Source organism: Sus scrofa, chromosome 13, assembly GCF_000003025.6.
Source record: "Sus scrofa isolate TJ Tabasco breed Duroc chromosome 13, Sscrofa11.1, whole genome shotgun sequence".
Lineage (NCBI taxonomy): Eukaryota > Metazoa > Chordata > Mammalia > Artiodactyla > Suidae > Sus > Sus scrofa.
In genome coordinates, this window is record NC_010455.5 from 91,522,263 (window position 1) to 91,538,422 (window position 16,160).

The following is a 16,160-nucleotide window of genomic DNA, read 5'->3' on the forward strand; positions in this document are numbered from 1 at the left end:
TACCATTTAGAGAGTTAAATGAATTCAACTTTGTGCTGAAATTTAACTCAGAACTTGTGGAGGGTTTGCTTAAAATCAATTATTGTTGGAGTTCAGTGAACTTCCTTTTACCTCAACCCACCCTTTTATTTCTTCTCACATTGTATTTAGATGTTGGTGTCTTGCCTTCTGTTTGAGAATCATCACATCTGAGGATCATAAATAATTGAAATAAATGATGTCAGCTTCCAAGTGTGTTGTGTATTTTGTTTATATTTTAAAAATGACTTGTGTGGAATGAGACTACGTTTTAAGTTATTTTTTTCATTCACATATGAACTAATTGATGTGAGATGTCACCTTCAAAAGAGATTCTGCCCAATAGAATGTAATAAAAAGGGTAGTGTTGGTAACTGTGCTTTCTTCATTGGGTTTGATGTTTGATATAGGAGTATATAATAGGAGATGAGTCATAATACCTAATATTTTCGAACAAAGAAATTCCAACAAAGTGTGTTTTAGAGTTTAATGTAATTTTTTTGACAAACGAAATGACAAAGAGGTAATTCCAAACATTTTCATCACTTTTTTGTTCATAGTTATACTGGACAAGTGCATCAACATATTTAATTTGATTTTTTTCATAAGGCAAGTGTGCATTTACCCAAGTCACAAATAGTTTCTAGAAGCTAGTTAATAAAAATAAGTATCAATGATGATACTGTATTTACTAAAGTTGTCAAAATATTAGTAGACTGGTTTCTCTGGTATTAAGGAAATACTCATAAGTTTTGAGTATTAGAATGTCATAAAATAACTTATTTTAATAACTTTGCTGCTTCTACTCTTTTTCTTGAGAAGGTAGTTTTTAAACCTCTATCTTCTTAGTGAAAAAAAAATTCAGTCTGATCAATTACCATTCAAATTAGTTTATCTCTTAAGTTTTTGCTTATAATTAAAAGTTAGTAGTTACTCTTCTTTGCACATCCCAGTTACTTAAATTTTTATAATGGGTAGTAGTGTTACAGTAGGCCAACATTTGGTTAAGGGACTGGGATATATATATGTGTGTTTGTGTGTGTGTGAGTGTGTGTGTGTAAGTATGTATAAGTACATATACATATATTAAGTATAATATATAGTCAAAAAGTTTTATCACATTTATTATTCTTAGTTGATTATAGCGTTGCGAGCAGTAATGTATTTAAAGAGTTACAGTAGATGTTATTATATCGTTGCCCATTTTTCTAAACCTCTGCATATGATGACTTCTGTGTAGTTTTGCTCATGGCGTGGTGATTGGTGCAGTTTGTTTTGCCGCACAGCTACATGTTAGGATACTTTTCTGCTTTTTAAGATCGCTTTCAGTATTGGACAAGTAAATGAAAGTTGCTTATGTAGTCTTCTATTACTTGTTTCAAAAGTTATTGTTACTAACTCAGCTCCTTCTTGGTATTAATATTTCACATAGTGTTTGCCTTTTAGGAGTTCCAAACACTAATGGATTGAAATATTACCTCAGTTTGTTTACATTGGAGTCTCTTCACTTGGATCATCACCATCTTGTCCTTTTTTCCTATTTCGGTGGGTTGGGGATGATGCAGAATTGGAGCATTTCAGCATACTCATCAAGGAATTTTTGAAGGATTTGCAAAGGAAAAAGTAGATGAATGGATCCAGGCATGCATTTAGGGAAGTTAACCAGAGGGTACTCTCTTTCACATAGAACAGGGTATTCTCAGCAGAGCAGTCAAAGACATCCCGGGTTTGACTCAGGGTGTAAGGAATACGGGCAAAATGGAAAGGAACAAAACAAATAAGAAACACAGCAATGATAATGAAAACTTTGATGTTTACCTTTTTCTTGGGGACTTTGCCTACGCCCCTGGTTCTTACATATGACTTGTACAGTTCTTTTGTAATGAGCGTGTAGCATACAATGACAATTAGAAAATTAATCCAGAAAATGACTTGGCAGATGTAATTGACTATTTCATGCCAGACCAAACCAAACTCTGATTTTAGGAAAGAGCATTTCTTCACGTTGTCACTTGGCCGTCTGTTGGTCAGAATCATGTTAGGCAAGGAGAGTAAGAACATGAATGCCCAGATAACCACAGAGAGAATCTTGGCCCCCAGGAGATTGTTGGGGTTGGAGGTTTTAAATGGCCTGGTGGTTTTCTGGTAGCGATCGATGGTTATCAGTCCTAGGAATGAAATACTGATATACATTGTGAAGTAAAATATGACAGAAGTCACTTGGCACACAAAAGCTCTCAAGGGTCCTGTTCCCAGTTTGGCATCACTGAGGATTTTGAATGGAAAAGTCAGAATCATGAGAAGATCAGAAATGACTGTGTTCTTAAGGAAAATAATAAAGTTGGATTTACTGCGGATTTGAAAGAAAATTCTCATTGCCAGGCTATTTGTGATGAGTCCAACAAAAAACAGGACAGTATAGAGGAGCGGGAAGAGGACCTGGGTGATTTTGTAATCTCTGGTGCACAGGCTGCCATTCCCAGGCGCAGAGGTGAGGTTGTCCATGGCTTGTGTTTCTTTGCTCCCTAGAGAAGGAGGGAGGGGATGATTATTTTCAGTGCCAGAGAGCTGATTTTGCTCACATCTCTGCTTGTAACATTTTCGGACAGCTTCTCTAAAAATTGAGGTGTGGACGACTTTCTCTAAAAATTGAGGTGTCTGATCCTCATTGTGGCAGTTGGTAAGAACACAGAAAGTCAAATCTCTAAGTATTTCATGTTGGCAAATATCTCATCTGTGGCAAAGTAAAACAGTCTGAAGTACATTACATGAGGATATGGGTGGATACTTTGTATATATTTTTTGAATGTTTGCCTCATGATATTTTTGATCTTAGGCAAAAGTGCACATATGTAAAAATTAGAAGAGAAACATTTGGACTGTGCTTTATTCTTCTCCAGCTTCATTTCTGTGCCTTTTAACTTTTTTGTTTCTATTCACAGTCACTTTTCCTATTCCATCCATCCTCCTGGATTTCACTTACTCCAGTACCATCAAAGGGTTCTAAGGAGAAATGACTAACAATTGCCTATTAGAATTTTAAAGTAAAAAGTGAAAATAAATGTGTATAAAATCACTTGCAGAAATTTCGTAGTTAAATAAAAAGTAGAAAAAATTTTTTCCTTTATAATTGGAAGGTGTCTCTACCTCTGTATTGCTTGGTCATCTATTCAAAAATTGGCTTCACCAAGACTATTCTTTAGCGCCAAGTATTTTAGCCCATAGCTATCTCATTTCCAGCTTTGCTTAGTGTATTTTAAGGTTTTACATCCATTTCCTTGAATATCATTCTGTATAAATTTTTAAATGGTTAAAAAAAATAATGATAAGGAAATAGCTTCTATATATAGGCATCAGATGGCATTCCTCAAAACAGCCTGGGCATACTTTCTAGGTACATAGAAATATAATGTATTTTCTAGGTACATAGAAATACAATGTAGAATGTAGAAATGATAGTAAATATATAATAAATTATAGAAATTGTGAAATACCAAAACCTTGTCTTTATCTGGTTGCATAGGTTGCTATACCACAGTGGGCAACTGTAAAGGAAACTAACACTTAAATTGAATACATTATCTGACATCTTAAGTTTTGAAACTTCACATGAAATTTGTAAAATTTTAATTTATCAAAAACAAATGGAATTGATTCTACATAAAACACTGTTTCTAAATATGTCATAGTAATGTTAAAAGTACAAATACCTAAATTTTAAAAAAGCTTCCATTTAAAAGATTTAAATATGACAAATGTAGCACTAAGTTCCCCAAAATATCAATGGAATTCTTTTTTCCGTCCTTTAATTACTGAAAGTAAAACAAGTAAATATTCATGTCACAGTATGGCTTCAATTTTCAACACCTCCACACCTCTTTAACTTAAAAAATAATAATAATAAACAAATCCCAGTATTTGACACAAGAAGATTTAACCTTCCTTGCTCCTGTTATTTGTCTTTGTTTATTCCTTGATTGTCTTGAAAATTCTACTTAGGAAATGTTCATTTTGCATGGACTATAACTTATTAAATAAGTATTCTTGATATTGAGAATTTCGGCTCCCCCTGCGTATTATATAAATCTCATTTTACACTCGAGGTAAAATAAGTAAGGCCATTTGATTTTTATTTCCATGTTCTGAAAACTTTTTTTAATGAAGAAGTTAAGATTATCTGTAAAACCATTAATACAGCTCATATTTTAATTTATATTCCAAATAAGTACTTGCATTGATATTGTTATTAAAGGTTTCAACTTGAAGAAAACTTGAAAAAACTTTACACACACATCATAAGACAGATACATATACTTGTCAAACACTTCTAGGTGTAAATTTACCTGGTTCCTCTGTTGACTCTGAAGGATTTGAATATATCCAGTAAGTGGTAGTTAATACAGCCTGCAGAGTAGCGTCTGGTATTTTCCTTTTGTCCTAATCTGCCTTAGTTCAGCTCTTAACACTATTATGGAGAATCTGCTGAGCTTTCATCAGTAAGGTCTTGAGTGATCTAGAGAGAAATAGAAGGAGAGAGGAAGAGGACTGACTTTATAGTCAGAAATTACCTTCAAATGCTGTGGACCCAAAGCTCTCCAGACACTGTATTTCCGTCAGGCCGTTTTTAGGACTTCTGCTTTTATTTCCCTGGGAAATGTGGGGCAGGGTGGGTGAGAAGTCATCTTTTAAAAAGCAATTTAAAATCTTGTGGCTTTTTCCTGAAACCTGCCATAGAGTTGATGCTTTGTGCGTTCTTTGGGGTTATATCCCATGCAAATGATAAATCCAAGTTGAGATCAAGCCTTTCAACATCCACTTCCTAGAGAAGGTTACAGACTTGCTTCTCAGATAGCTGTTTACCTGAAAACATATTGTGTGCAACATTGGGTGATATATTGCCTTTTAACAAGTAATCACATTAACTCGAAATGTGTGCTTGTTGGGGATGTTAAGTCTCTTGCTCTTTGTTTTTTTCCTGGTTAATAATGTCATTATTTTAAATCTGTGTTTGATCAAGTCTTTGTAGGTGACACAGTTTCCTCCCATTAAAAATTTTAAGATTCTAAAATTACATTAGGAAAGAGAAACAGTTGTATCCATTACCAGGTTTATTACACAGTGCCTTTCATGCTTTTCTGGGCTAGAATTTAAACATAAAACAAATTACTATTATTTTTCTTTTGACTTTGTTTTTCTTTCAGGAAAATAGAAAGGATTCTTATATCACTATTACCTTTATATAACTATTGTTGTGGTAACTCATGCACGTGTACACCCTCGCACAATATTTCAAACTATATTTTGTGACCAGCAGATCCACTTGGGTAGGTGTCTTTGCTGTGAACATGTTTCAGTTATTTCTTCTGAATTTTGAGTGTGTCTGCATTTGTGTTTGTTAGATAATCTTCAACAATGGTTTTTAAAGTATGGAACAGCAGATCAGTGTAAATCGGGGAAGTCATGAGAAACGCACTTGCTTAAGCACCAGCATAGCCCCAGTGAAATCAGAAGCTCTGGGGTACACCCCTCCCCTGTAGTTTAATGAGCCTTCCAAGTGATACGCACAGACAGTAAAGTGTGAAGACCACTGATTTAAACCGTCTGAGAATTTTGTTGGCACTAAGAATGTAAAATCAAGCTAAGAGTTTAGGTGATTTCCAGTTGGAAATGTCCAGTCACATGATGGTCCCCATCTGTCCTCTATCTACAGTGGTCAGTTTGATCGTAAACTCTTGGAAAAGTAACATATTTGTCAGTTTGGAAACACAAAATACATTTTGATAAAACTTTTATACTACATGCTCTTCAGCCTAACAATAGCCAACATCTTATTTCTTATGTCATCATGAATTAACTCATGCTACAATCTCAGTTATTCTCTGAAGTATGCTTTTGTCTTATTTCCATTCTCTGGATGACTGAGGCGCAGAGCAGTGAAGTTAGAGACCCCATTCCCACCCAGGCTGTCTGATCCCAGAGCCTGCATCTGTGACCATTGTTTATAAAATCCTTCCCCATCTCATTGTCTCTGCAACCTCTCCCCAGGCCCCCACCCCCTCACTGAGGCCCAGGGGTGAGAGGTGGATGCTATGCTTGGAATGGCTGTACTTCCTTGAAGAAAATAGGAGTTATACTTGCCTTTACACCAGATTGTAAACTTGAAATGATGTTTGTGAAATGTTTCTAAAATCTTCTGATGAAAGGAGGTGTGTGGGGGAAAAAAAAATCATGATTATTTTCAACAAATCAACATGCCATACTAAAGGAACACTAATTCAGAGGACTTATATCATACTGCTTTATAGAGGATTTATATTTCCAAATTCCTAAAGAGCTTACAACCAGGGATGTGAGGGGTACGTGAAAGGTCTTGATATAAATTAACTTTCTCTGCCCTCTGATTTTAATTCCCAGCCACACCTGTCTGTGAAACTTCTGGTAGTATTTTCCCCTTGGAGGATGACTACCGATTACTATTTAGCCCAGTTGACCTGAATGTGACTGAAATCTTTGAGAAGTGTCTCAGGTTATATAAGTATGTTTTCATACACACAGAGGGAGGGGCAAGCATGCACTTCAGCCTCTTAGTGATTGACACCACCACCACATGCAGTTTGTGTTTGTATGGATTACCGTTGGGAACATGACTGGTTTTGACCGATAGGGTTATTGTCACCGATTGAGATGACTTTTAGGAAAGTGAGTTAATAGTATATACTCCAGAATTTTTACATGCAAGTGGTTTTATTGGTTTCTTACTGAAGGTGGTCTGTCTGCTTATCTGAAACTATGTATTTGCTTCAAATGGGATTACTGTGAACAGAGAGGGCTATGCCCTGAAGTGGTTAGGACCCTGTGGTCCTTGTGAAATCTGGTTGAGGCAGGAGGATGGCAAGGTAATGAAGCCATTGGATTAGCTCTCAAGCTATTTTAGTTCTAACAGTTTCTGGGTTTGAAATGCAGTCATGTTGACTTTAGTGAATGTTTTGATTAAGCATGTGCATTTTAGGATATTGCTAATGTCATCTAGCTTGGCTACCTGTTAGAGTACAGAAATTTAAGTTAGATGTAAGGTAAATTTCAGAAGTAAGGAGTCTTGGATATGTATATGTATATATTTGGTGATCCAGTTATTTGTCATCCTTGTCTTGAGTGTTTTGCTTGAAAGCAGAGGATTAGTATGTATAGTTTACCCACTTAAAAATCATTATGCCCCTAGGATGCTCTGAGTTTGTTGGATAAAGGCCTCATTTCTGCCATACTGTGGGCTTGAGGCTATTGAAGAGCAAAACATGCTTTTACACATCTAATTAAAGGAGTCTCTGATTTTCCTGATTTAGAAAAATTATTCCAGGTCAGATGTAGTTACTGATGAGAAGAAGCTGCTAATTTCCTGTTCCTTTTACACAGCCTCCTCATGCATGTGCACACCCATTCTCCACCCACCAGCTGAAGGCTTATTACTGATGTATCATTTATTTGAATATATTTTATTCTGGACGGAGTAATGTGGTACATTGAAAGTTTCAGCTAAAAGAAATAGTGATCGAAGGGGGAAGGAGAGTACAGTACCCACCTCTAATAATCTCCCCACCACAACACATCTTTGTGAGCACACACATGTTTTGGCAACATTTCTAATCACTTATTTTAAGGAAATGAATGTGGTTAATATCAGACTTAAGTTAACTCCAGGACACTTTGCTCAAGAGACATATTTTAATTGCTATAGTATAACAAGCCTTCCAGAGTTTTGGGATGTACATCCTCTATTTTTTTATTTTTTAATCATTATTATTATTTGGCTTTTTAGGGCCACATGTGCGGCATATGGAAGTTCACAGGCTGGGGTTTGAATCAGCTGCAGATGCTGCCCTATGCCCCAAATCCAAGCCACATCTGCAACCTACATCACAGCTCCTGATTTTTTGAAGTCGGTTAAGTCTTTATGAATGTGAGATACTAGCTGAAGAAATTAAATGATCTGGAAGATAAGATTTTCAGAATTCAGTTTACAAGGGAGGTGTTCTGTAAGGGAGGTGACCTGTTTTTGTTGGTTTGTTTGCTTTTTGTTTTGTCTTTTTAGGACTGCACCTGCTGCATATGGAAGTTCCCAGGCTAGGGGTTGAATCAGCGCTGCAGCTGCCAGCCTACACCTCAGCCATAGCAACAATAGACCTATGCCACAGCTTGTAGCCTGGGCAACTCAGGATCCTCGACTCATTGAGCAAGGCCAGGGATTGAATCACATCCTCAGAGAGACAATGTTGGGTCCTTAACCTGCTGAGCCACAGTGGGAACTCTGGGAGGTGACTTGTTTTACCCAAGGACAGCAGCAGGCTAGTGTGAAAGGGGTACCTAGACTTCCATAGACTGTCCTATTGATTCTTTGTCCTGTCCAACAAATGTGCCCTTCAGGGTATCAATAAGAGAATAATTCTTTTGTACTGATCTTTAACAACTATGCAACTTGAGGGTATTTTAACACCTAGATGAAGGAGTAGAACTCATTGATACCTTTGGGAATATTTGATCCATTTTCTGGCAGACCTTATTCTTACATGTAAATTGCTATTTGAAGACCTGTGCATTTTCTACAAGTACAAAAACTTGATGTTATAGGCTATTGTAAAGTAATTGTAAAATAATTGCTTTTAAAACATGTTTGCCTTTCCTCTTTGAAGATTAGTAACAGCTATCATGGTTTCCCCAAAATAATAACTGTTAGAAACACAGTCTTGACACCTTATATAGAGGTTGACCAGTGTCATTTCCCCCCCCCCAAAAAACTGCATGCTTCTCTTGCGTTTTAATTCCATCCCCTTACTCTCACCTCACACTGCTTTGCTTCTGGCCAAATTCCCTGAACATAGCAGAGTCAATGAAGAAATACAAGCCTCCTCCGGTTCCTCACTTCTTCACCTCCAGATTTCCCTGTATTTTCACCAATTTCTTTCCTTTTTTCCTCTGTGATTAAGTAGAAGGATGTCCTTGTCTTTCTTTTGAAGTTAATCCAGACAAGAGGTCACTGTTGCCAATTTTCTTTGTCAGTTATCTGCCCTCCAATATGGATTTCCTTTATGGAGACACATTTGAAACACTACTTTGCAACAAGAATGTGTCACTGATTATCCTAGTACAATGATCACTTTTCTCTAAACGGTTATTGTTGTTTACACTCAACTGCTAGTAAATGTGGGTTAATTACTTCCTTCACTGTCTCAATTTCACCATCTGCTCTTACTTCAGCCTCCGGTTTCCTGCTTTCTGCCCCTACCACTCTAGAGAAACTTCTCTTTTGAGGTTCACCCGTTTGTTTGTTTGTTTGTTTGTTTGTTTAAAGAAAAAAGTCAGAGAAGCCAACATCCATTATGTTTTGTTACTGTATTCAACACTGTTGATGTTCCCTGTTGTTAACTGTCCCCGTCTCTCAACTATCTTGACCTTGACTTGTTTGCTTATTAATTATAGCAATGTGTGCATCATTTGATGGCTGATTTATCCCTTTCACTCTCTCAGCTCTCTTTTCCCCATGTCCTGCCAAAAAGAATATGAGGGTTTTGAACCCCTTCCAGTGACATATTGCTCTTAACCCTAAGCTGACACTTCTGCATTAGTCCTGTGTCCAACCACCTACTAGACATTTGTAATGTTTCCACTTACCCCTTGAATTCCTCTCACCTAAAGGTGAATTCATGAGCTCGCTGCCCTTATAACCTACACCCCCACCAACAAATTTTATCTAGTGGATCTATCTTGAAATCCAGTGAGATGCACATTCACGCAGATGTTGATCCTTTCCTAACTTTCTTCAGATACCTCTTGATTTTGCTTCTTACTTTTTATTCCCACCACTAAGACCTAGTTTACACCCAAAAACTTTTTAGTATGACTTTCTCTCTGCCCATCATTTCTCCTCTTCAATTTTGTCAACAGTAATCGGGTTAAGTTTCCTACAAAACTAGTTTTTGTTCTTCATCCTTACACCATTTTTTTGGTTACGTGTTTTTTCATTAATCCATTTCTTTATTCATTATTTCATGCAGTCAACAAATATTGAGTGCCTAGTCTGTGCCAATTAAGGAGAATGTAAGTGTGAATAAAGCAGTCCTGGGGTTCTCGCAAAATTGACGGTCTAGTGGGGAAGACAGACATTAAACAGATGACTAGAAAATAAGTGAATTACACTGTTATAAGTGCTCCAAAGGCTCTCCTGCCTACCCTTCCAGCACTGTGGTGGGGGCTTTCACTAAACTGAGTTTACAGAGGGAAGGACCAGATGCTGTCATCATGCATAGCATTTCCACAAGTATATTTGAGGCTGTTGAGAGTATTTCAGGTGGTGAGAGGAGCAACAGCAAAGAAAGGAAGTTGCCAGTGCCTCTGGGAAATGTTGAGTCCTGCAGCACAGGGTGGGTGGGGTGCCTGCAGGGGAGACGTGGAGGTGCAGTAATACCATTGGACGGCAGGGGGCGCTGTGTCCAATCTGCATTTTACACTCATCTCAGTTCTCACCAAAACCTTATAAGAAAGGTAGTGTTAAGCGTTTTTCAGAGAAAGACTCTGAGAAAGGCTCACTGTGCAAGACTGTGGTGCTGGCAAGCATCCCACTCTGAACACAGTCCCAGCTTTCTCTTACCCTGAGCCTGGGCTGTAATTGGGACAGTGTGAAGCCATAGTACCCGGTGTATTTGTGATAAACACATGGATCTTTCCAGGATAGCTCCCCTTACCATCCCTTTTTGACCTCCAGGCTCTGCAGATGCTACGTGTATGATGCTGAATCAACACTCCTTAAAATCACAGACCTTCATCCTTGCATTTTCTCAGGGTTCTTCTACTTTGTCTTAAAGAGTATAGGTAGATAATCTATATACAGCTGTTGAATAACTTTGCTAACTCTTGCCATTACCCGTCACACAAAAGTTTGCATCAGAATCATTTGACAGTTGCCTTAACTGCATGACCTGCATCTGAGTTTTGTACAGTTTCCTCAGTGCCATCCTGTTCCCATTGTAGGGCTTATGTGTACACATCCTGCCAGATACAAAGTGTATCATTAGTGCTGTGTAACAACAACAAAAATTGGAGATTAACAAAGTGATTTAGTCATTGAAATATAGGGATTACTACTTATGTCAACTTTATCCTGTGTTTAGGTCTATCTTTTGAAACTTTGAGGGAGATTTGAAACTCAGGATATTAAATAACAGCTTCTAGAAAAGACTTGATCCTAGCTTTTTCTTTTTCTTTTTTTTTTTCTTTTTAAGGGAGGCAGATTTACACACCTGAAATATTAATTATTTGAGGATGTGGTAGCAAGATAGATTGGCAGGGTATACAAACATATGTTTCTGGTAGAATATTATAAAAAAGGAACCAACGCAAGAAGTGGTGCCTTGAGTGAAGGCAGGTGAGAGACAGAATGACAAGAGGAGACTAGGGGCAGAGACAGAGGAAACAGGCTCTTACATTAAAACTTTAAGAAGCAAAATGCTACTTTGTGCAGAGTACACATGTGGAGTACTTCAAATTGAACATTGGAGTTCTCTAAGTCACAAGGATTTTGCTCTTTTTTTGTAGCCACCACTAATTTGTATGTACACAGTACAGTTCATCTTCCTGGGAACATAACTTTCCTCATGTGAGCCCTTTAGATAATGTTAGGAAGAGTAAGTACCTCACAGGGGCAAATGTGTATAAGTGGTAAGAAAAGGAGGTGAACTTAAAGATAGAGCTGGGAATTTTACTAAGAAGAAGGATGAGTATGGGCTCCAAGAGAGAAATTGAGGTAGAAAAATTCAAAACCAGGTGTAAGAAAGGATACATCTTGGACTATATAATGTTGGCTAAGGAGTGTTTTTAGAAGTGCATATGTTTTTAAGATGCTCTAAGTAATTAATTTCTTTTCCCCTGTGGGAAAAATAGTGCTTAAATTCACTGTGTCTGTGAGGCAGAGGTGCGGAGGTGGTCCAGAAAAGGATGGTGGTGTCAGAATGTATTTGCATTTCCATCTGTTTTCCTCACACCTAATGAGACCCATACTGTTTATTGTTTTGCCATTTGGAAAAAAATATACATGTTGGCAGCCATGTTGGAAGTCAAGGGAAGTTTTTTTTTTTTTTTTTTTTTTTTTTTAAATAAAAGCACTTAAAGGATCCTAGCAAGATCTTTTTTTCTAAATACAAAATGTTTAATGATGCTGTATATATAAAGCCAAGATTACTAAGAAATAACATTTTCCATAAGGGAAAAAATATAACTAGATAGTATGTAATATGATGTGAAATTAACATCATGTTAAATTTTAAACAATCAAGAGTCAAAACTTACTCTGTAAGGCACGCCCACATCAACTGCGTCTATTAAGCCTTCAGGTCAGTTGACAATTTTTTTTTTTTTTTTTTTTTTAACTTTAGCAAGTTCCAAACTTGAAAGACAAGGGTGTTGCCAGTGGAGGTTGAGGTGAAATGAGAGGTAGGCGGGTTGCCACCACTGCACGAGCCAGCATGGAGGCGCTGCGGTTAGTGCATTTCATGTCCATGAACCCCATCCCTGTAAACAAGGGTTTCAAAATGCATTTTCTGTTTTTCAGGATGAATCTTCAAGTCATGAATGTAACCAGCGCACAATCCTTCTTTATGGAGTGGGCAAAGAGCGTGACGAAGCCAGGCATCAGCTGAAGAAGATTACCAAAGATATTTTGAAAATCCTAAATAAGAAGAGCACCACAGAGCCAGGGGGTAAAGCGCACTGATGCATTTGCCCCCATCATGCTGTCTGCTGTCTCCCCCCTTCAGCACAGTCTTTATCCAAGTCATTCTTGGTACTGTCAGCAAAGTGTTTCCTCTCCCCAATGACTGTCACATTGAAATATGAATAAGCACACTGAAATTTCATGGCCTTGGTTCCATTTATAGTAATCCTTGCATTAAAGTAGCACCTTCTTTAGGTAGATATAGGTGATTTTTATTTGCTCCTCCTTTTTTCAAATTTCCTAATTTTTTTTGTTTCTTTCTTTCTTTCTTTCTTTTTTTTTTTTTTTGGTCTTTTTAGGGCCACACCCGTGGCATGTGGAGGTTCCCAGGCTAGGAGTCCAATAGGAGATGTAGTTGCTGGCCTGCACCACAGCCACAGCAATGCAGGATCTGAGCCGTGTCTGTGACCTACACCACAGCTCATGGCAGTGCCAGATCCTTAACCCACTGAGCAAGGCCAGGGATCGAACCCACAACCTCATGGATGTTAGTTGGGTTCACTAACCCCTGAGCCACTAAGGGAACTCCCCAAAACTTCCTAAATTTTCTACAGTAGTCATAACATGAAGCACTGAAGAATGAGTTGGAAAACTCTTCTTCTGGACAAGGTTCATTTCCCCAATTACATTACTTTTCAAGTCTGTAGTTTGCTTTGGGTACTCATATTTATAGGATGATTAAAAATCATGATACTGTAGTGGCTTTTCTTTCTTATGATATTCCGAAGAATGATTGTTCTAGGTAGTGGAGGATACCCACATCTCCAAAAGATTCGAGTAAAAAGGAAATTGGGTCTTTGCTCATTAATGCCAATACTTGTAATACTATGCCAATACTTGTAATACTCTTTACCCAAGCTTTTTTTTTTTTTTTTTTTTTTTTGTCTTTTTGCCTTTTTCTAGGGCTGCTCCCATGGCATATGGAGGTTCCCAGGCTATGGGTCTAATTGGAGCTGTAGCCATCAGCCTACACCACCGCAACTCAGGATCCGAGCCGTGTCTGCAACCTACACCACAGCTCATGGCAACGCCGGATTCTTAACCCACTGAGCAAGGCCAGGGATTGAACCCGCAACCTCATGTTTCCTAGTCGGATTTGTTAACCACTGCGCCACAACGGGAACTCCTCCCCAAGCTTTTTCCAGTGACGCTATGCCTTTATATTATGTCACTGCATTGCATAATTGGAATTTTGTAATTATCCATTTCACATTTGCCTAATTAGTATTTTCAAAGTTTGTTTATTTTATTAGGCAGTCCTATGATTTAAAATATGATGTCATTGGGTATATTCCGCTACCACCCCTACTGTTTATTTCCCTATTACTTAAATCGTACAATGGGAAAAAAAGTTTGAATGTTCCTTATGCAAAGAGTACACTTCCTACACATGGCATAAACCACCTCCGGGAACCTCAACTTTGTTGTTCAGTACAAAATAAATAACTATTTTATGAACCTCTCCACAAGCGATCTGGTCTTTAAGACTTTAATTGGATGAATTACTAGAAGTGATCCATACTAGATCTTTCATGCAAAAAGATACAGGTATAACCAATGCCTATAGATTTCTTTCCTCTCCATCAGTTGTTATGCACATACAGAAATAAGGTATGAGGGTTTCAGTCTGAATGCTGTCTGATGAACACAGTGGGAAGACTACCTTTGTATGATTTGCATCACATTCCCTAACTCCCTTCCGTGGTCACTTAAGGAGCTTGTGCTACACTGGCTCCATGGGCTTATGGAAGGGAAATGAAACCCTGTTGGTATTGGCCTGTCCTTGAGATTGAGGAGAGGGGAAGCAGTGCTCTAAGAGAAACTGTTGGTCTGTTGTTTTAAGTTTCGAAGCCCTGCAGCTAGCTAGCAAAGGATGTTTGAAACTACTTTTCGCATATTGGGGAATGGAATGGGCACCAGCTCCTTTAGAAGGTTCAGTAATACCTGCTTCACCTAAATTAATTTTAGAGAGTCTTTCTAGCTCCTGTGAAAGTTTTGGGTTTTGGAAGGCTGAGAGGAGTGGGATGGGGAAGGAAGCAATGTGGTATCCTTTTCTGCTGAGTCTACTTCCTTTACAGAGAGTTTTTTTTAATGCCAGACTATTGTCTATCCTATCTTTGTTCCAGTCTCTTACATAGTCAGTTCTTGCTTGTGAACTCACCAGGAGACAGTTATTGTTGTTCCATGCTAATTTTGAGACAATGATAATAGATGCACCACTGAGAGAGGGGCTTCTTCGGTGGAGATTTTTGTCTTTCCTACATTAGCTAAAATTCCTCAACCAGAAATAGGTTAATTTGGGATGTAGTGAGCTGCATTCTGATAAATAGTCCTAAGTTTAAATCTCTACTTAAAACCCAATGTGCTGGTAAGGCAAGAAAACAGAGGTTTTATTAACGTGTATTTAATTTCTGGTAACACATAAAAACATGATTCTGAGGAACTTATTGGGAGTGCTCTCAGGTCAGCTAGGCCTTACAGCAGGTTGGGTGGTGGTGGGGATTTATAATCTAAAGTTGAATTGACATTTCTATTGAACATGGTCAAATCTCATTTTATGTTTACATTGAAGAGTCATCTTTGCTTGTCAGTGTTGTATCTTTTGAAAACATTAACAAAGCATACCATCACAGCAAAAGCCAAAACTTCAGGATTAGAGATTTTTTAAAAAGGAAATCCAAAATTAAGCAACAAGAGAGCCATAATACATGTTTTGAAAGCAAATTAACATAAAACAAATCTATGCATTATTAATTTGAAAGCAAATTAACAGAGGAATCTATGAATTATGGCTGTAGTGTTACTTATGTGGATGTCATTGAAATGAATATTCTCTGAGAACCATCACTAATTTCTTAGATTTTTCTTTCAAAGTGAGTGTAGATTGCCAAGACTCATTTGCATCTTTTTTATATGAGGCTATAAGAATTTGGCTATGTGTAAATAAATAGAGCCTATTTATGTAAACAAACCAAAAAAAAAAAAAGGCATTTATGAACTCTAATGCTGCATCTACTTCCTCCAGTCTGTTACTTTTGCTTGTTTATTTGTTTTGGTCACAGGAAGGACAATAAATGCATTAATTTTGCTTGTAAAGCATATGGTACCTAAGACTTGCTGTAAACTTTCAGCCTGGGATCAATGCCGTTAGTAAATGAAAAAGCAAAACTTGGATATTTTAAACATGCCCTTGATGTGTGGGCAGCTATATTGAAGGCAAAATTCCACACACTTGTACCTTTAGACTAGGTACTGGAAAACAAATGGGTTTAAGGAACTTCTTAGTTCTTACTCTCTGCATTATATTCGGTGGTGTTTGGCAAAAGTGATATGCAATCTTATACCTTATGTTACTCAGAACCTTTTAAAGTCTAAGTTTGTTTGT

At 37.5% G+C, this 16,160-nt stretch overlaps 2 protein-coding genes across 16 annotated transcripts in view; one reads left to right on the plus strand and one right to left on the minus strand.

Annotated features, from left to right (window-relative positions):
* Positions 1–16,160, plus strand: part of MED12L (mediator complex subunit 12 like) — a 354,280-nt gene that overhangs the window by 250,675 nt on the left and 87,445 nt on the right. For all 11 annotated transcript variants that reach the window (XM_021069608.1, XM_021069614.1, XM_021069607.1 and 8 more), the window contains one exon: positions 12,614–12,761. In XM_021069608.1, coding sequence (XP_020925267.1) covers positions 12,614–12,761 — 148 coding nt within the window. The remainder of the gene's footprint in view (positions 1–12,613; positions 12,762–16,160) is intronic.
* P2RY12 (purinergic receptor P2Y12) overlaps positions 492–16,160 on the minus strand; it is a 49,442-nt gene continuing 33,773 nt past the window's right edge. Inside the window, exons 2-4 of one of the 5 annotated variants that reach the window (XM_021068624.1) lie at positions 12,352–12,573; positions 4,362–4,531; positions 492–2,543 (exon numbers count right to left, since the gene is read on the minus strand). In XM_021068624.1, the coding sequence (XP_020924283.1) occupies positions 1,507–2,523 (1,017 nt within the window). In that variant the 5' untranslated portion in view covers positions 2,524–2,543; positions 4,362–4,531; positions 12,352–12,573 and the 3' untranslated portion in view covers positions 492–1,506. 5 annotated transcript variants of the gene reach the window in all.